Source organism: Perca fluviatilis, chromosome 16, assembly GCF_010015445.1.
Source record: "Perca fluviatilis chromosome 16, GENO_Pfluv_1.0, whole genome shotgun sequence".
NCBI classification, from domain to species: domain Eukaryota; kingdom Metazoa; phylum Chordata; class Actinopteri; order Perciformes; family Percidae; genus Perca; species Perca fluviatilis.
The window spans coordinates 491,480-512,803 of NC_053127.1; the positions used below are offsets into that span (position 1 = coordinate 491,480).

General features: G+C 39.4%; 2 protein-coding genes across 2 annotated transcripts in view; both read right to left on the reverse strand.

The window, feature by feature from the left end:
• pwwp2a (PWWP domain containing 2A) overlaps nucleotides 1-10,625 on the reverse strand; it is a 28,587-nt gene extending 17,962 nt beyond the window's left edge. Inside the window, 1 exon segment of the mRNA XM_039777723.1 lies at nucleotides 9,967-10,625. Coding sequence (XP_039633657.1) covers nucleotides 9,967-10,598 — 632 coding nt within the window. The 5' untranslated portion in view covers nucleotides 10,599-10,625.
• Nucleotides 10,626-16,657: 6,032 nt separating this feature from the next.
• Nucleotides 16,658-21,324, reverse strand: part of oatx (organic anion transporter X) — a 28,816-nt gene continuing 24,149 nt past the window's right edge. The window contains exon 15 of the mRNA XM_039777730.1: nucleotides 16,658-16,928. Coding sequence (XP_039633664.1) covers nucleotides 16,820-16,928 — 109 coding nt within the window. The 3' untranslated portion in view covers nucleotides 16,658-16,819. The remainder of the gene's footprint in view (nucleotides 16,929-21,324) is intronic.

The window sequence follows — 21,324 nt, forward strand, 5'->3', positions numbered from 1 at the left end:
AATACACCCTCCATGATGAGCTAACTAGTCAATACACCCTCCATGAGGAGCTAACTAGTCAATACACCCTCCATGATGAGCTAACTAGTCAATACACCCTCCATGATGAGCTAACTAGTCAATACACCCTCCATGAGGAGCTAACTAGTCAATACACCCTCAACTAGTCAATACACCCTCCATGATGAGCTAACTAGTCAATACACCCTCCATGAGGAGCTAACTAGTCAATACACCCTCAACTAGTCAATACACCCTCCATGATGAGCTAACTAGTCAATACACCCTCCATGAGGAGCTAACTAGTCAATACACCCTCAACTAGTCAATACACCCTCCATGATGAGCTAACTAGTCAATACACCCTCCATGATGAGCTAACTAGTCAATACTGATCAGTATACCCACCTACCTGTTGTACAGGCATAAACATGTAGAAACCCAGATTTCAGTCTGCTTTGTCTGCGCTGTCCATTCTTGTCTAGCGCGCCCACTCGCAAAGCAGACAGCCTCTGCTACCGCGAGCGTTTTTTTCCACTTTTTTTTTTTTATTCGAATATTAATTTTCACCTTCGAAATTCGTTTTTTAAAAACTATTCGAATATATATATTCGAATTTAGAATATTCGTTGACAGCCCTACTGTTTATATACTGTCTGTTTATATACTGTCTGTTTATATACGGTCTGTCTGTTACGGTCTGTCTGTTATATATACTGTCTGTTTATATACGGTCTGTTATATATACTGTCTGTTTATATACGGTCTGTTATATATACTGTCTGTTTATATACGGTCTGTTATATATACTGTCTGTTATATATACTGTCTGTTTATATACGGTCTGTTATATATACTGTCTGTTATATATACTGTCTGTTTATATACGGTCTGTTTATATACTGTATATACGGTCTGTCTGTTACGGTCTGTCTGTTATATATACTGTCTGTTTATATACGGTCTGTTATATATACGGTCTGTTTATATACGGTCTGTTATATATACTGTCTGTTTATATACTGTCTGTTACGGTCTGTCTGTTATATATACTGTCTGTTTATATACGGTCTGTTATATACGGTCTGTTATATACGGTCTGTTATATATACGGTCTGTTATATATACTGTCTGTTATATATACTGTCTGTTTATATATACTGTCTGTTTATATATACTGTCTGTTTATATACGGTCTGTTATATATACTGTCTGTTATATATACTGTCTGTTATATATACGGTCTGTTATATATACGGTCTGTTTATATACGGTCTGTTTATATACGGTCTGTCTGTTATATATACTGTCTGTTTACATACTGCCTGTTTGTTATATATACTGTCTGTCTGTCTGTTTATATACTGTCTGTCTGTCTGTTTATATACTGTCTGTCTGTCTGTTTATATACTGTCTGTCTGTTTATATACTGTCTGTTTATATACTGTCTGTCTGTTATATATACTGTCTGTCTGTTTATATACTGTCTGTCTGTTATATATACTGTCTGTTTATATACGGTCTGTCTGTTATATATACTGTCTGTTTATATACGGTCTGTCTGTTATATATACTGTCTGTTTATATACGGTCTGTCTGTTATATATACTGTCTGTTTACATACTGCCTGTTTGTTATATATACTGTCTCTGTTTATATACTGTCTGTCTGTCTGTTTATATACTGTCTGTCTGTCTGTTTATATACTGTCTGTCTGTTTATATACTGTCTGTTTATATACTGTCTGTCTGTTATATATACTGTCTGTCTGTTATATATACACTGTCTGTCTGTTATATATACTGTCTGTCTGTTTATATACTGTCTGTTTATATACTGTCTGTCTGTTTATATACTGTCTGTCTGTTTATATACTGTCTGACTGTTTATATACTGTCTGACTGTTTATATACTGTCTGTCTGTTTATATACTGTCTGTCTGTTTATATACTGTCTGACTGTTTATATACTGTCTGACTGTTTATATACTGCCTGTCTGAGGCCCGTTCCAGGTAGGAGGGTTACCAAACTCTGAGTGTAACCCTGATGTCTGAGCTGATTTACCCTGAGATGGAAACTCTGAGTTTTCGGTTCCAGAACAGCTGATTTGAGTTGGTTCAATCAACTCGGAGTACGTTCACTCAGGGTTACGCGCGTGCACAAAAGGCAGTATGAATGGAGCCATGATACTACGATTCACCATGGTAACAACCACAAACAAACTGGTCAGCGAAATACTCATGCTCACAAACAGCGAGTATTGAACCTCCTGTCTGTGGTTTGGACCTACTGTCTGTGGTTTGAACCTACTGTCTGTGGTTTGAACCTCCTGTCTGTGGTTTGGACCTCCTGTCTGTGGTCTGAACCTCCTGTCTGTGGTCTGGACCTACTGTCTGTGGTCTGAACCTCCTGTCTGTGGTCTGAACCTACTGTCTGTGGTGTGGACCTACTGTCTGTGGTTTGGACCTACTGTCTGTGGTTTGGACCTCCTGTCTGTGGTCTGAACCTACTGTCTGTGGTCTGGACCTACTGTCTGTGGTCTGGACCTACTGTCTGTGGTCTGGACCTACTGTCTGTGGTGTGGACCTACTGTCTGTGGTGTGGACCTACTGTCTGTGGTGGACCTACTGTGCTGTGGTGGGGACCCTCTTTTTTGGGGGGGGACCACCTTTTTGTGTGTGGACTCCCCCCCCTGTGTGGGGACCACCCCTCCTGGGGAACCCACCCCGGACCGTCTGTGGTCTGAACCTACTGTCTGTGGTGTGGACCTACTGTCTGTGGTGTGGACCTACTGTCTGTGGTGTGGACCTACTGTCTGTGGTGTGGACCTACTGTCTGTGGTGTGGACCTACTGTCTGTGGTTTGAACCTACCGTCTGTGGTTTGAACCTACTGTCTGTGGTGTGGACCTACTGTCTGTGGTGTGGACCTACTGTCTGTGGTGTGGACCTACTGTCTGTGGTGTGGACCTACTGTCTGTGGTGTGGACCTACCGTCTGTGGTTTGAACATACATTTCGTTAAAAAAGCAAGACAGGGCTGCTGCTGCAACAGAGAGAGAATTGGTGTGGGAGAAGATTGCTGCTCGATCAATGCGTACGCATTAACTGTATTAATTTATATTTAATCACAGTTAGCATAATATTACTGGTAGAAACTGGAATTGTATTACACCTATAGTTTCATTTAGGTGCAATCCTGCGGGCGAAAAAGTAAACTATACTAATTCCATTCTGAGGCTGCAGCACCATGATCATTACCAGAACTATAATGTATAATCAGTTATTTCTTTTTAATGGCTCTCACTGGTTTGTGTCCAGGGAACACTACAAAGACGTTTAAACAACATTTCAGAGCGAGTCACACTTTTCTGACAGCGCTAAATACAGTGGTTTTACTATTACAGTATGATCCATATACACACCAATACACACAGATACACACACACACACACACACACACACACAGATACACACACAGTGGCTTTACTATTACAGTATGATCTGCTACTGTTGTAAAGAAAACTGCCGTTGCAAAAAACGTAACGCGACAAAAAGAATCTGCTGGGATGTTAAAGCCTGTCCACGATGGCTAATGTTAGTGATATGAGGACTGATAAGGTATCTACATATCTAATATTAGTGATATGAGGACAGATAAGGTATCTACATATCTAATATTAGTGATATGAGGACAGATAAGGTATCTACATATCTAATATTAGTGATATGAGGACAGATAAGGTATCTACATATCTAATATTAGTGATATGAGGACTGATAAGGTATCTACATATCTAATATTAGTGATATGAGGACTGATAAGGTATCTACATATCTAATATTAGTGATATGAGGACAGATAAGGTATCTACATATCTAATGTTAGTGATATGAGGACTGATAAGGTATCTACATATCTAATATTAGTGATATGAGGACTGATAAGGTATCTACATATCTAATATTAGTGATATGAGGACTGATAAGGTATCTACATATCTAATATTAGTGATATGAGGACAGATAAGGTATCTACATATCTAATGTTAGTGATATGAGGACTGATAAGGTATCTACATATCTAATGTTAGTGATATGAGGACAGATAAGGTATCTACATATCTAATATTAGTGATATGAGGACAGATAAGGTATCTACATATCTAATGTTAGTGATATGAGGACAGATAAGGTATCTACATATCTAATATTAGTGATATGAGGACAGATAAGGTATCTACATATCTAATGTTAGTGATATGAGGAGGATAAGGTATCTACATATCTAATATTAGTGATATGAGGACAGATAAGGTATCTACATATCTAATGTTAGTGATATGAGGAGGATAAGGTATCTACATATCTAATATTAGTGATATGAGGACAGATAAGGTATCTACATATCTAATGTTAGTGATATGAGGACTGATAAGGTATCTACATATCTAATGTTAGTGATATGAGGACAGATAAGGTATCTACATATCTAATATTAGTATGAGGACAGATAAGGTATCTACATATCTAATATTAGTGTTATGAGGACAGATAAGGATCTTACATATCTAATGTTAGTGATATGGAGGACAGATAAGTATCTACATATCTAATGTTAGTGATATGAGGACAGATAAGGTATCTACATATCTAATGTTAGTGATATGGAGGATGTAAGGTATCTACATATCTAATGTTAGTGATATGAGGACAGATAAGGTATCTACATATCTAATGTTAGTGATATGAAAGACGATAAGGTATCTACATATCTAATGTTAGTGATATGAGGACGATAAGGTATCTACATGTGTTAGTATATGAGGACAGATAAGGTATCTACATATCTAATGTTAGTGATATGAGGACAGATAAGGTATCTACATATCTAATGTTAGTGATATGAGGACAGATAAGGTATCTACATATCTAATGTTAGTGATATGAGGACAGATAAGGTATCTACATATCTAATGTTAGTGATATGAGGACAGATAAGGTATCTACATATCTAATATTAGTGATATGAGGACAGATAAGGTCTCTACATATCTAATGTTAGTGATATGAGGACAGATAAGGTCTCTACATATCTAATGTTAGTGATATGAGGACAGATAAGGTATCTACATATCTAATGTTAGTGATATGAGGACAGATAAGGTATCTACATATCTAATGTTAGTGATATGAGGACGATAAGGTATCTACATATCTAATGTTAGTGATATGAGGACAGATAAGGTATCTACATATCTAATATTAGTGATATGAGGACAGATAAGGTATCTACATATCTAATGTTAGTGATATGAGGAAAGATAAGGTATCTACATATCTAATGTTAGTGATATGAGGACAGATAAGGTATCTACATATCTAATGTTAGTGATATGAGGACAGATAAGGTATCTACATATCTAATGTTAGTGATATGAGGACGATAAGGTATCTACATATCTAATGTTAGTGATATGAGGACAGATAAGGTATCTACATATCTAATGTTAGTGATATGAGGACTGATAAGGTATCTACATATTTAATTGTAAGTATATGAGGACAGATAAGGTATCTACATATCTAATATTAGTGATATAGGAGATGATAAGGTATCTACATATTTAATATTAGTGATATGAGGATGATAAGGTATCTACATATCTAATGTTAGTGATATGAGGATGATAAGGTATCTACATATCTAATATTAGTGATATGAGGACAGATAAGGTATCTACATATTTAATATTAGTGATATGAGGACTGATAAGGTATCTACATATCTAATGTTAGTGATATGAGGACAGATAAGGTATCTACATTTAATGTTAGTGATATGAGGACAGATAAGGTATCTACATATCTAATGTTAGTGATATGAGGACAGATAAGGTATCTACATATCTAATGTTAGTGATATGAGGACAGATAAGGTATCTACATATCTAATGTTAGTGATATGAGGACTGATAAGGTATCTACATATCTAATGTTAGTGATATGAGGACTGATAAGGTATCTACATATCTAATATTAGTGATATGAGGACTGATAAGGTATCTACATATCTAATATTAGTGATATGAGGACAGATAAGGTATCTACATATCTAATGTTAGTGATATGAGGACAGATAAGGTATCTACATATCTAATGTTAGTGATATGAGGACTGATACAGAATCTACATATCTAATTTATATATGAGGACTGATAAGGTATCTACATATCTAATGTTAGTGATATGAGGACAGATAAGGTATCTACATATCTAATGTTAGTGATATGAGGACAGATAAGGTATCTACATATCTAATGTTAGTGATATGAGGACAGATAAGGTATCTACATATCTAATGTTAGTGATATGAGGACGATAAGGTATCTACATATTTAATATTAGTGATATGAGGATTGATAAGGTATCTACATATCTAATATTAGTGATATGAGGACAGATAAGGTATCTACATATCTAATGTTAGTGATATGAGGACAGATAAGGTATCTACATATCTAATGTTAGTGATATGAGGAGGATAAGGTATCTACATATCTAATGTTAGTGATATGAGGAGGATAAGGTATCTACATATCTAATGTTAGTGATATGAGGACAGATAAGGTATCTACATATCTAATATTAGTGTTATGAGGACAGATAAGGTATCTACATATCTAATGTTAGTGATATGAGGACAGATAAGGTATCTACATATCTAATGTTAGTGATATGAGGACAGATAAGGTATCTACATATCTAATATTAGTGATATGAGGACAGATAAGGTATCTACATATCTAATGTTAGTGATATAAGGAGGATAAGGTATCTACATATCTAATGTTAGTGATATGAGGACAGATAAGGTATCTACATATCTAATGTTAGTGATATGAGGACGATAAGGTATCTACATATTTAATATTAGTGATATGAGGACTGATAAGGTATCTACATATCTAATGTTAGTGATATGAGGACTGATAAGGTATCTACATATCTAATGTTAGTGATATGAGGACGATAAGGTATCTACATATCTAATGTTAGTGATATGAGGACGATAAGGTATCTACATATCTAATGTTAGTGATATGAGGACAGATAAGGTATCTACATATCTAATGTTAGTGATATGAGGACGATAAGGTATCTACATATCTAATGTTAGTGATATGAGGACGATAAGGTATCTACATATCTAATGTTAGTGATATGAGGACAGATAAGGTATCTACATATCTAATGTTAGTGATAAGAGGACTGATAAGGTATCTACATATCTAATGTTAGTGATAAGAGGACTGATAAGGTATCTACATATCTAATGTTAGTGATAAGAGGACTGATAAGGTATCTACATATCTAATGTTAGTGATATGAGGACTGATAAGGTATCTACATATCTAATGTTAGTGATAAGAGGACTGATAAGGTATCTACATATCTAATGTTAGTGATAAGAGGACTGATAAGGTATCTACATATCTAATGTTAGTGATATGAGGACTGATAAGGTATCTACATATCTAATATTAGTGATATGAGGACAGATAAGGTATCTACATATCTAATGTTAGTGATATGAGGACTGATAAGGTATCTACATATCTAATGTTAGTGATATGAGGACTGATAAGGTATCTACATATCTAATGTTAGTGATAAGAGGACTGATAAGGTATCTACATATCTAATGTTAGTGATATGAGGACAGATAAGGTATCTACATATCTAATGTTAGTGATAAGAGGACAGATAAGGTATCTACATATCTAATGTTAGTGATAAGAGGACTGATAAGGTATCTACATATCTAATGTTAGTGATATGAGGACTGATAAGGTATCTACATATCTAATGTTAGTGATAAGAGGACAGATAAGGTATCTACATATCTAATGGACTGTGATAAAAAATACCTCTCAAATCGGTTATGTGGAAATGAAAATACATCTATAGTCGGGACTCAATACCCAGGTAAACTCTCTGAATTAATAGCCTAGGACATTACACGTTTTATAGTCTGCCTGACATAAACCAATACGTCTTTTTATTCATGCAGATAACAAACTGCATTAAAATGCGCCTGATACAGACTGACTGAATGAATGAATGAGGAAATTAATTTCTCAGAGGGAGGAGAATGAGAGAAACTCACGTTTTTTTTCCCCGTTTCTCGAGGCTTCTTCACAAAACCTGCTCACGACCAGGTTAGGTTCACAGGCTCAGTTACCATAGTAACTGACTCCGGGGTTAAGTTACCATACTAACTGACTCCGAGGTTAAGTTGCCATAGTAACTGACTCTGAGGTTAAGTTACCATAGTAACCGACTCTGGCTTTGCCTTCGGCCCATCGGTGATGCCCACACTTGTTACTCGAGACCGCTAGTTGCGCTTCTCTGACAGAGACTATGATTATTACTAAACAACCAAGATGCATCTTCAACCACGCAAAAGATTAAAAACAAAACCGCAAAAATCCGAGCGGTCAATATGACAGTATGGCCAAAATAGGTAACAGTGATTGTATTTTCTTTGCCTTTTGTGTAATGTACAGTATATAAAAACTATGTAAAATGAAAATCCAGACTCTTTTAGGAAAAGTCAGGTACCAGCAGGATTGTGTTTTTTTATTAAGTTATTACACATATAAATATCAAAACAGTCAAAATGACCGTCCTGGCCGTTCTAGTGTAACCCAGCCTTGGAGTTATTTTTCCAAAAGCCAAGAAAAATCAGATGCACACTGCAAGGCTGCCAACTTTGCCACTGAGGCAAATATGCAATTAGTTTCATTATGAATGGTTTCATACTAGAGCCTACTTTGGGTTTTGGTTTCCCTATGAAGAAGTTCTTGTAGAATTAATTTTGTAGACCTACAGTTCCTCAAAAATACAGTTCAATCAAAACGAAATGAAAATATGCCTCATTGTGTGTGAATAGAGGTGAATAAATATATTTGTTTGTGTTGCTGCGAACTGTCTGCTTGATTATATACTGTCTGTCTATATGCTGTCTGTCAATTTATATACTGTCTGTTCACATACTGTCTGTTGATATACTGTCTGTCTGTTTACATACTGTCTGTTGATATACTGTCTGTCTGTTTACATACTGTCTGTTGATATACTGTCTGTCTGTTTACATACTGTCTGTTGATATACTGTCTGTCTGTTTACATACTGTCTGTTGATATACTGTCTGTCTGTTTACATACTGTCTGTTGATATACGGTCTGTCTGTTTACATACTGTCTGTTGATATACTGTCTGTCTGTTTACATACTGTCTGTTGATATACTGTCTGTCTGTTTACATACTGTCTGTTGATATACTGTCTGTCTGTTTACATACTGTCTGTTGATATACTGTCTGTCTGTTTACATACTGTCTGTTGATATACTGTCTGTCTGTTTACATACTGTCTGTTGATATACTGTCTGTCTGTTTACATACTGTCTGTTGATATACGGTCTGTCTGTTTACATACTGTCTGTTGATATACTGTCTGTCTGTTTACATACTGTCTGTTGATATACTGTCTGTTTACATACTGTCTGTTGATATACTGTCTGTCTGTTTACATACTGTCTGTTGATATACTGTCTGTTTACATACTGTCTGTTGATATACTGTCTGTCTGTTTACATACTGTCTGTTGATATACTGTCTGTCTGTTTACATACTGTCTGTTTGTCTACAGTACAGGCCAAAAGTTTGGACACACCTTCTCATTCAATGTGTTTCCTTTTTATTTTCATGACTATTTACATTGTAGATTCTCACTGAAGGCATCAAAACTATGAATGAACACATATGGAATTATGTACTTAACAAAAAAGTGTGAAATAACTGAAAACATGTCTTATACTTTAGATTCTTCAAAGTAGCCACCCTTTGCTAAAAAATTACGTCATATTGCATATTTCTTAAATGTATAAACATCCCCCCAGTTACCTTCTGGAGACATCCATCAGAACCCCCGAGAACACCTTCTCCCCCCGCCGGAACGACACCACCAGCGCGTCATCGATGACGTGATCCAGGGAGACCCGGACCTCTGAGCCGGGACTCAGATCCTGCAGACCGGGCTCCGGAAGGCCCGGGTTAGGGTTATTAGGGTCAGGGTTACACGGCTCCGGGTGCACCGGAGTGTCCGTCGGTCCCGCCGGTTCCTGCAGAGACAGCCCAGTACCGGGCCTCGGCTCCGGGTTAGAGTTACTGGGCTCCGCGGCTGGGAGGGAGTGCAGGAACACGGCGGGGGACTGCGGGTTGTGCAGCTCTGGGTCGGCCGGTACTCCGGGGGAGAACCGGTCCAAGCTGATCGGCTCCGGAGGGAAGTTCTGGATCAGTTCCTCGGTGTGTTTTCCCGCCGCGGACTCCGGCCTGACATGGCGGCGCTGCTCCGCGTCTCCTTCATCCTCCCCCCGGGGGATCTCCGCTGCAGACCCGTCCATCTCCCCTCCTCCCCCGCCGGGGTGAAGCGGCACGGCCCGGCCCGGTTCGCCCGAGCCCTCGTCGTCCGTCGCCGCGGTTATTGTTGTTGTCGGAACCGCTGCAGCTCCTGGCTCTGCAGCCACGGCCGCCATTTTCTTCCGCTGTGTTATCCAGGACCCGCTCGCCCCGCCCCTACGACGCTGCCAGCTGCGCAGGCGCACTGCCGTTGGCTGGAGGTCCTGCCACTCCAACGCGACGCGGCAGAGCGTGCTCTCTGATTGGATGGCTGTGGGAGAAGGTGTGATGCGTCAGGCCACCGCCAGGGGGCGAAACTGTTTCTGATCCGGGTTCATAGTAAATCTAAATACTGTGAAATAAACCCTGATATTTGGGCTTGTATTGTCAATACATTACAGATGGATAATCAGTTTAATATATGGATTAATAAAACGGAACGGACCTGTGACCTTCAGAATAAAAGCACGTTATTTTAACAAATCAATAAACTGTTTTTATTTACATCAACACTTTGTGATCATTAAAAATCTCTCAAGTTTTAATAATGTGTTTAGTTCATAAAGATATAGAACAGTTAGAGTTTCTGTTATATATCTGTGTGTATATATATGTATATATATATATACATATATATATATATATATATATATTTATATATATGTTATGTGTTTAAACAGAACCAATCAGCTGTAACTTTATGATTCTCTGAAGGTTTCAGATGTTTTTATTGATTCTAAATAATAACAACAGAAACTAAACTTCAGTATTTTAACATCTAAACATGATTCATTATAGATTAAAGGGCTAGGCATCCCATAATATAATATACATTATTCTAAAGCTTTTATACTTTAATATAGTTTCTTTAAGAGACAGGAAGTAATCAGAGTAATAATACTTTTACTGAAGTATCAGAAAACAACAACAACAACACAGATTTAATGTGTTATAATGTGTTATTGATTATGGCTTCATAATAATAATACATTTTATTTAACAGCACCTTTAAAGGTCACCTTACATCCCATAATAACAATAATAGTAATAAACGAGTTAACATTTATATAAAATGAAGTTAAAGTTAGTGAGTTACTTTAAAAAGATTCTGTCACAGAGACCAAACATCACCAAACCCACCAGACTCCATGTAAATAATCAGGACTTTTAGCGTGTATAGAGCCAGCATATCTCCACCAGACTCCATGTAAATAATCAGGACTTTTAGTGTGTATAGAGCCAGCATATCTCCACCAGACTCCATGTAAATAATCAGGACTTTTAGCGTGTATAGAGCCAGCATATCTCCACCAGACTCCATGTAAATAATCAGGACTTTTAGCGTGTATAGAGCCAGCATATCTCCACCAGACTCCATGTAAATAATCAGGACTTTTAGCTTGTATAGAGCCAGCATATCTCCACCAGACTCCATGTAAATAATCAGGACTTTTAGCGTGTATAGAGCCAGCATATCTCCACCAGACTCCATGTAAATAATCAGGACTTTTAGCGTGAATAGAGCCAGCATATCTACACATGTAAATGGGTGAATTAAGGGTTTATTTCAACCAAACCAGAGTGGTGATTGTTGGAACAGTGGAAAGATGAACCAAGACGGCTTTTGATAGTTTTATTTAGTTTCTGTCCACTTTGAATGAAGTGTGTTTTACGATGATAAAAGTCCTGATTATTTACATGGAGTCTGGTGGAGATCTTGCTTAACCCTGCCTTAAAAGCCCTGATTATGAATCTGGAGTCTCGGGTGAAGTTTGGTGATGGGGATTTCGGGGCTGTTTCATGTTAAACTAAAAGGATCTTACTCTGTAACTAAAAGGTCTATCTCTGTAGGGATCCATCCCATAATGTTGTCACACACTTAGAATAATAATCTGAGTCTGTCAGCAGTAACAACAGAACTTCTAGTGGACTCTAACTGAATAAAACTGAAGTTACCGTTTAAAGAGAAGAACACGCTTCAGTTACACATGGCCTCTGTGGGTTCACTCTCATCTAATCAATAAATCTATAATCAAACATCTGAATCTACTTATTGAAACTCATTTAAAATGTGTTTTACATTGTAAATTGGTACATTTTTCTCAGTAAAATGAATTTCCAGGACACAGAAAAACTTCTGCATTGAAACCTTTGTTATTCATGGACCTTCTTCACAGCAGACATCTTGACTTGTCATAGTAGAGAAAGCACAGCTGACACTGATAACCTTAACGATGGCTCAGTTCCATCAAGTGTCCCAGTAAGATATTTCAGTGAGTCAGCATGCCCAATACCAGGACCTCTCCTAAGTGGAATGCAGCCATCATTAATGGTTTAATACCAGGGTCTCTCCTAAGTGGAATGCAGCCATCAGTAATGGTTTAATACCAGGACCTCTCCTAAGTGGAATGCAGCCATCAGTAATGGTTTAATACCAGGACCTCTCCTAAGTGGAATGCAGCCATCAGTAATGGTTTAATACCAGGACCTCTCCTAAGTGGAATGCAGCCATCAGTAATGGTTTAATACCAGGACCTCTCCTAAGTGGAATGCAGCCATCAGTAATGGTTTAATACCAGGGTCTCTCCTAAGTGGAATGCAGCCATCAGTAATGGTTTAATACCAGGACCTCTCCTAAGTGGAATGCAGCCATCAGTAATGGTTTAATACCAGGACCTCTCCTAAGTGGAATGCAGCCATCAGTAATGGTTTAATACCAGGGTCTCTCCTAAGTGGAATGCAGCCATCAGTAATGGTTTAATACCAGGACCTCTCCTAAGTGGAATGCAGCCATCAGTAATGGTTTAATACCAGGGTCTCTCCTAAGTGGAATGCAGCCATCATTAATGGTTTAATATCAATCAGACAGCTGCAGCTGATTCAGAACGCTGCTGCCCGAGTCCTCACTAAAACCAGGAAAGTGGATCACATCACTCCAGTACTGAAGTCTCTACACTGGCTTCCAGTGCCTCAAAGAATTGATTTCAAAATACTTTTACTGGTTTATAAACAGTGTTGGGGAGTAACGGAATACATGTAACGGCGTTACGTATTCAGAATACAAATTATGAGTAACTGTACTCCGTTACAGTTACAATTTAAATAGTTGGTATTTAGAATACAGTTACATTGTTGAAATCAATGGATTACATGACGATACTTCTCTGTTTCACGAGTTTATTCACTCTGACTAAAGTAAGGCAACTCTATGCATTTTCCAGAAGCCCCGATATGAAATCGAAAAAAATAGCTATTTGCGTGATCAGTCACAATGGAGTCGGAACTGGCACGACAGAGCCAGGGCATCAATAAGTTTCTATCTTGGAAATTCAAACAGCATTTCACATTAAAGAACGAACAGGGAGAATGAAATATAACTGTGCAGTGCAACCTCTGCTTGCCAGCAACCAACCTCCTTTCAGCGTCCACATTACTCCACCTCCAACCTGAAGAAGCATCTTAAAGTAAGCTATTTTTTTAATTAGCCAAGAGTAGTCGTCTGCTGTAGTTTTACTGGTCACCTTGCTATTTTAACATTGACGTGCGACTTTACATTCTCCTACGTGCTGATTTACTAGCTCCAGAGCCGTTTAAAGACTGACTAGCCCCGTTTGACATGCTCGCTAACGTTAGCTAAAATTAGCTCGTGGTATCAAGACTGCGGTTCGATTTTTGTAGTATGCAGTTCGGGACTACCAATACAATAATCTATCTGCTTGTTCAGGTACACATTCAGCTAGTTGGAATAAAAAGAACACACCATTATAGACCTGTTTAGTAAGCTGGATGTGATAGCTGCATTCCTACACTTATAAAACGCAATTCAATGTGGAAGTAATCCTGAAGTAATCCAAGTATTCAGAATACGTTACTCAGATTGAGTAACGTAACGGAATACGTTACAAATTACATTTGTGGGCATGTATTCTGTATTCTGTAACAAAATACGTTTTGAAAGTATCCTTCCCAACACTGTTTATAAATCACTAAACAGTTTAGGGCCAAAATTAATTTCTGATCTGCTACTACACTATGACCCACCCAGACCTCTCAGGTCGTCTGGGACAGGTCTACTTGTTGTCCCCAGAGTCAGAACTAAACAGGGGGAAGCAGCGTTCAGTTTTTATGCTCCACATATCTGGAACAAACTCCCAGAAAACTGCAGGTCCGCTGCAACTCTCAGTTCTTTTAAATCTAAGCTAAAGACCTATCTTTTTGTTGTTGCTTTTCTTTAAATAATCTATTTTATTAACTTTAATTTCTTATACTGCACTGTAACTTTTATTCTTATACTGCACTATCAATTTTATTCTTGTTTTAATTTGTTTATTATTCTTGACTTTGATTGTTTTTAAATTGTTTTTAATTGTGTTCTAACTGCTCTTTAATGTTTTATGTAAAGCACTTTGAATTGCCTTGTTGCTGAAATGTGCTATATAAATAAAGCTGCCTTGCCTTGCCTTGCCTAATACCAGGACCTCTCCTAAGTGGAATGCAGCCATCATTAATGGTTTAATACCAGGACCTCTCCTAAGTGGAATGCAGCCATCATTAATGGTTTAATACCAGGGCCTCTCCTAAGTGGAATGCAGCCATCAGTAATGGTTTAATACCAGGGCCTCTCCTAAGTGGAATGCAGCCATCAGTAATGGTTTAATACCAGGGTCTCTCCTAAGTGGAATGCAGCCATCAGTAATGGTTTAATACCAGGGTCTCTCCTAAGTGGAATGCAGCCATCATTAATGGTTTAATACCAGGGTCTCTCCTAAGTGGAATGCAGCCATCAGTAATGGTTTAATACCAGGACCTCTCCTAAGTGGAATGCAGCCATCATTAATGGTTTAATACCAGGGTCTCTCCTAAGTGGAATGCAGCCATCAGTAATGGTTTAATACCAGGGCCTCTCCTAAGTGGAATGCAGCCATCATTAATGGTTTAATACCAGGACCTCTCCTAAGTGGAATGCAGCTATCAGTAATGGTTTAATACCAGGGCCTCTCCTAAGTGGAATGCAGCCATCATTAATGGTTTAATACCAGGGTCTCTCCTAAGTGGAATGCAGCCATCATTAATGGTTTAATACCAGGACCTCCTCTTAAGGTGGAATGCAGCCATCAGTAATGGTTTAATACCAGGACCTCTCCTAAGTGGAATGCAGCCATCATTAATGGTTTAATACCAGGACCTCTCCTAAGTGGAATGCAGCCATCATTAATGGTTTAATACCAGGACCTCTCCTAAGTGGAATGCAGCCATCAGTAATGGTTTAATACCAGGGTCTCTCCTAAGTGGAATGCAGCCATCAGTAATGGTTTAATACCAGGGTCTCTCCTAAGTGGAATGCAGCCATCAGTAATGGTTTAATACCAGGGTCTCTCCTAAGTGGAATGCAGCCATCAGTAATGGTTTAATACCAGGGTCTCTCCTAAGTGGAATGCAGCCATCAATAATGGTTTAATACCAGGGTCTCTCCTAAGTGGAATGCAGCCATCAGTAATGGTTTAATACCAGGGTCTCTCCTAAGTGGAATGCAGCCATCAGTAATGGTTTAATACCAGGGCCTCTCCTAAGTGGAATGCAGCCATCAGTAATGGTTTAATACCAGGGTCTCTCCTAAGTGGAATGCAGCCATCAGTAATGGTTTAATACCAGGACCTCTCCTAAGTGGAATGCAGCCATCAGTAATGGTTTAATACCAGGACCTCTCCTAAGTGGAATGCAGCCATCAGTAATGGTTTAATACCAGGACCTCTCCTAAGTGGAATGCAGCCATCAGTAATGGTTTAATACCAGGACCTCTCCTAAGTGGAATGCAGCCATCATTAATGGTTTAATACCAGGACCTCTCCTAAGTGGAATGCAGCCATCATTAATGGTTTAATACCAGGACCTCTCCTAAGTGGAATGCAGCCATCAGTAATGGTTTAATACCAGGGTCTCTCCTAAGTGGAATGCAGCCATCAGTAATGGTTTAATACCAGGGTCTCTCCTAAGTGGAATGCAGCCATCAGTAATGGTTTAATACCAGGGTCTCTCCTAAGTGGAATGCAGCCATCATTAATGGTTTAATACCAGGGTCTCTCCTAAGTGGAATGCAGCCATCAGTAATGGTTTAATACCAGGGTCTCTCCTAAGTGGAATGCAGCCATCAGTAATGGTTTAATACCAGGACCTCTCCTAAGTGGAATGCAGCCATCAGTAATGGTTTTGAATACACCTGAGCTTTTCCTACTATGACATGTCAACCTGTATGCTGTGAAAAAGGTCTATTGTATCATTAATGACTCCTGCCGTCTGATTGGTCAATGGTCAGTCCAGGTGTCTGATTGGTTGTGGATCAGTCCAGGCATCTGATTGGTCAGAGGGCGTTGAGTCCAGATCCTTCTGCTTCCTTCAGCACTTTCAGAGCCACGCCCTCTTTCAGAGCCACGCCCTCTTCTGGTGGGGGGGCGGGGTTTGTTCCAGACCTTCACACAACAGACAGATAATTATCGGCGTTAACGCTGATTGTCAACACACGATGTGAGCATGTGCAGTACGGCTGCCATCTTTGACAGCTGTAGCTACTAGGGTGTTGAAATTACCGTGCGTTTATGGACATCGGAAAAACGTTTTTCCGAGTGAAAACGTCACCATTCACGTACCGTCCTGTGGGAATCAGAGGAGGGAAACTCAGACTGGATTTTGATACCAGAGTTACCAGCTGGTGACGCGTTGTTGACAACTGACGTTTGATGGAGGCGACTTTGGTTCACTGAACACATTTTAATGATAATAAACTGTTTATTGTGGACTAACACCTCTGCCAAGAAACATACACAGACATAATGTTTCAAATTATTCATAAATAGGCCCATGTATAAAAAAACAACACATTATCCGTGTCCTTTCCCGTTCGTTGTCCTGCAGATAACACAGACACACTGCATCCAAACACACACCTGGCCATGTGCTGTTTGGATGCTCGCATAAGAAAACAGCAGCAATTCTTCTGTTATTGTGGCCTCCATGTTTTCATCACACCTGATGCTCTCGGCTACGGCCAACCGTTGGTGGCAGTCATGCAAAAAGTTGTTATGCCAAACGCTAATATAACAGAAGAAGAAGAACACGCATCCCGACCACGTGAACGCTGCCAGTCGGAAAAACAACGTAACCAGGGGGGCGGTGCCTGTTATTCCGAGGTGGCATGAACGCAGCATGAATCACTGCAGTGATGCATCACAATCAGGACGGGAAATTAGCACCTGCCACCAGCCAATGGCAAGTACTTTTTGAAAGTGGCGGGTGACTTTGCCTTGTATACCAGCCACAGTGCTGAGCACCAGAGAAAGCTGCTGTGCTGCTGCAAAATGTACAAACTGTTGAGGGCGAAGTAAAAAAAAAAGGGAAGGTCAAAAGTGGAGCATTGACAAAACGTACAGCCAAAGACCGTCCTGAAAACACACACACACAACACACACACACACACACACACACAGGCCGTGGGAGTGGATAACGATATTAATGGCGCTACATGAACAGATATTAAAATGTATGCAGTTCTGCTGCGTTCAGTCTTCTTCTTCAGTACAACAGACTGGTTGTTGAATTTAAAACAAATGAAAGGAAATCATTTCCAACTTTCTTTTGTGGATCAACTGAACATATTGAATATAAAAGCAGACCTGCGTACAGGCTGGCAGGTCTGTAAAAGGCAGCACTAAACCAAGAATGACTGAACGCACCACAACGCCGACGTCATCCACATGCGACAGCAGTCGACGGGAAAGAGGCAGCCGATAGCTGCTTTCAATCTCCTAACCAACAGTCAGCTCTATAGCCTAGTCTCTTTTATACTAATATAGTGTTTTAAAATAACCAAAGTTACATTCTTTCGTGTAGTAAGCATGAGCCTCATGCTAATTCATCAAGACTAGGCCTACCGGCTAAACTAACGTTAGCTCCATGGCTTCCTCTACACCTAGCGAGTCACCACTTTCCCACAGGATTCCCTCGCTGTTTAAGAATACAAACAAATTTTGAAAGAAATTGCTGACCTTAGGAAAGATTTTCGTCAGCTTTCCGAGGACTTAAAAACCGAAGATACTTTGTTATCCGCCTGCCTGGACATGGCTCATAATCAATCGCTCCGAGTCTCATCTCTCTCGGTGGCCCTCCAGGATACTGTACCATGGGAGCGTTACGAATGCTCACGGCCAACTTCTTGTTCGACACCCGTCACCAAGCCATCCTGGACTGAGGTGGTTTGCGGCCAAAAGAGAGCTTTGTGTACGGCTCCATCGCCTCCTGCCCTCAGCCTCTCCAACCGTTACAGTGCCCTGTCGGAGTCAGAACAGGTAGCGGCTGAGGCGGTTCGCCGGGCTCACCCCGTTCCAAAGCCGACTGACCAGCTGTTGTCACTAAAGAGGACTTCTGCCTCGTGGCGTCAGCCTGTGAGGGATGCGGTAACCAGACGGTCTGGTGGCCTACACTGCCCGGATCGCCCAAATGACATTTCTCAAAAACAATCTCCAAGACTGAACGAGCCACTTCTAACATCATATGACGGATCATCATCATCTGAGTGATACACCTGCTGAGAAGCCAATATTGGTTATTGGGAGCTCTATACTGTGATATGTGATGCAGGCGGACCCAGCGGCTACGGACCCAGCGGCTACGGACCCAGCGGCTACGGACCCAGCGGCTACAGTCATATGTGTCCCCGGGGCTAGAGCGGGCGATATAGAAACCCATCTAAAGCTGCTGGCTAAAAAGAACCGTAAGTACAGTAAGATCATACTTCACGTAGGGGGTAATGGTCGTAAATCGGAGATCACTAAAATGAATGTTGAGTCACTTTGTGCATACGCAAAGACAATGTCGGACTCAGTAGTTTTCTTTGGACCCCTGGCAAACCTGACCAGTGATGAAATGTACAGCCGTACGTCATCCTTCCACCGCTGGACAGAGCTGCTCTCATATCTAAAAATCTGACCGAGTCTATTATCGGTCATAAACCATGACAACCCCAGTTTGATATTAGTAATCAGAGGTGCAGTGCTACGCGCCCCTCTGTGCTTCCGTTGGAGCAGTCGCCCACTCATAGTCTAATAAGCACGGTGTCTGTCCCCCGGCTCAGATCTGTTAAATCAAAGGTAAACAAAAGATGCGCTATACTTAACAACCTAATTGGAATTAAAACCACTGCAACAATAGAACAAAATAGGAAAATTAGATGTGGACTATTAAATATTAGATCTCTGTCTTCTAAAGCAGTATTGGTAAACAACTTGATATCAGATAATAAAATTGATTTATTTTGTCTTACTGAAACCTGGCTGGGCCATGAAGAATATGTTAGTCTAAATGAAGCCACTCCTCCCAGCCATATTAATACTCAAATTCCTAGAGGCTCAGGCCGAGGAGGGGGAGTTGCAGCCAACTTTGATTCAAGCCTGTAAGTTAATCCAGCCTTGTTCTTAGTCTTCAAAATCCAAAATGGAAAACATTACAGCCAATTATATTCGTTGTTATTTACGGGGCTCCAGGTCCGTATTCTGAATTGTTATCTGAATTCTCAGAGTTTTTATCATGTGTAGGGTTAGGGTTAAATTCAGATAAAGTACTTATTGTACTTATTATTATTATTATTTTAATATCCATGTGGACGTTGACAATGATAGCCTTAGTACTGCTTTCAACTCATTACTGGATTCAATCGGTTTCAGTCAGAATGTGCACAAGGCGACGCACTGTTTTAACCACACCCTCGACCTTGTGCTGGCATATGGTATTGAAATTGAGGATTTAATAATATTTTCGCAGAATTCGGTATTATCAGATCATTTTTTAATTACTTTTGAATTCTTACTACCTGACTATACTAAATTAGATAAAAGCTTCTACACTAGATGCCTATCTGACAGTGCTATAGCTAAATTTAAGGAAGATATTCCAACAGCATTTGACTCTATGTCATGCCTTAACATAACAGAGGACCTTTACGTTAACCTCAGTCCCTCTCAAATTGATACATTTGTGTAGACGGTGCTACGACTTGCCTACGGACGACCTTAGACTCCGTCGCTCCCCTGAAAAAGAAAATGATGAGGAAAAGGAAACGAGCGCCTTGGTATAACTCCCAAACTCGCAAATTAAAACAAAAAAAGTTTGGATTGGCAAGAAAGTCTCAAAACCTATAGGAAGGCCCTAAGAAAAGCCAGATCAGACTATTACTCATCACTAATAGAAGAAAATAAGAATAAACCAAGATTTATTTTCAGCACTGTAGCCAGGCTGACAGATAGTCACAGCTCTACTGAGCCATCTATTCCTCTAGCTCTGAGTAGTGATGGCTTCATGAGCTTCTTTAATGATAAAATTATAACAATTAGAGATAAAATCCATCACCTTTTGCCCTCAATTTCCAATGGTTCACCTTTAAATGCAGGACTGCTAGAAAGAATGATAAGACCTGACATATACTTAAACTGCTTTTATCCTATAAACCCTCAACAATTAATGTTAAAGGTATCTTCAGCTAAGCCATCTACCTGTCTCTTAGACCCCATCCCAACGAGGCTACTCAAAGAAGCATTACCCATGGTTAACACTTCGTTACTAGATATGATCAATATGTCCTTATTAACAGGTTATGTACCACAGTCATTTAAAATAGCTGTGATAAAACCTCTTCTGAAAAAACCCACCCTGGATCCTGAGGTCTTAGCAAACTATAGACCTATATCTAACCTTCCCGTTCTATCCAAGATCCTTGAGAAGGTGGTTGCTAATCAATTATGTGATTTTCTACATAGCAATAGTTTATTTGATGACTTTCAAATTTGCGGACAAAGGACTTGTCGCCGTAGTTGTTTT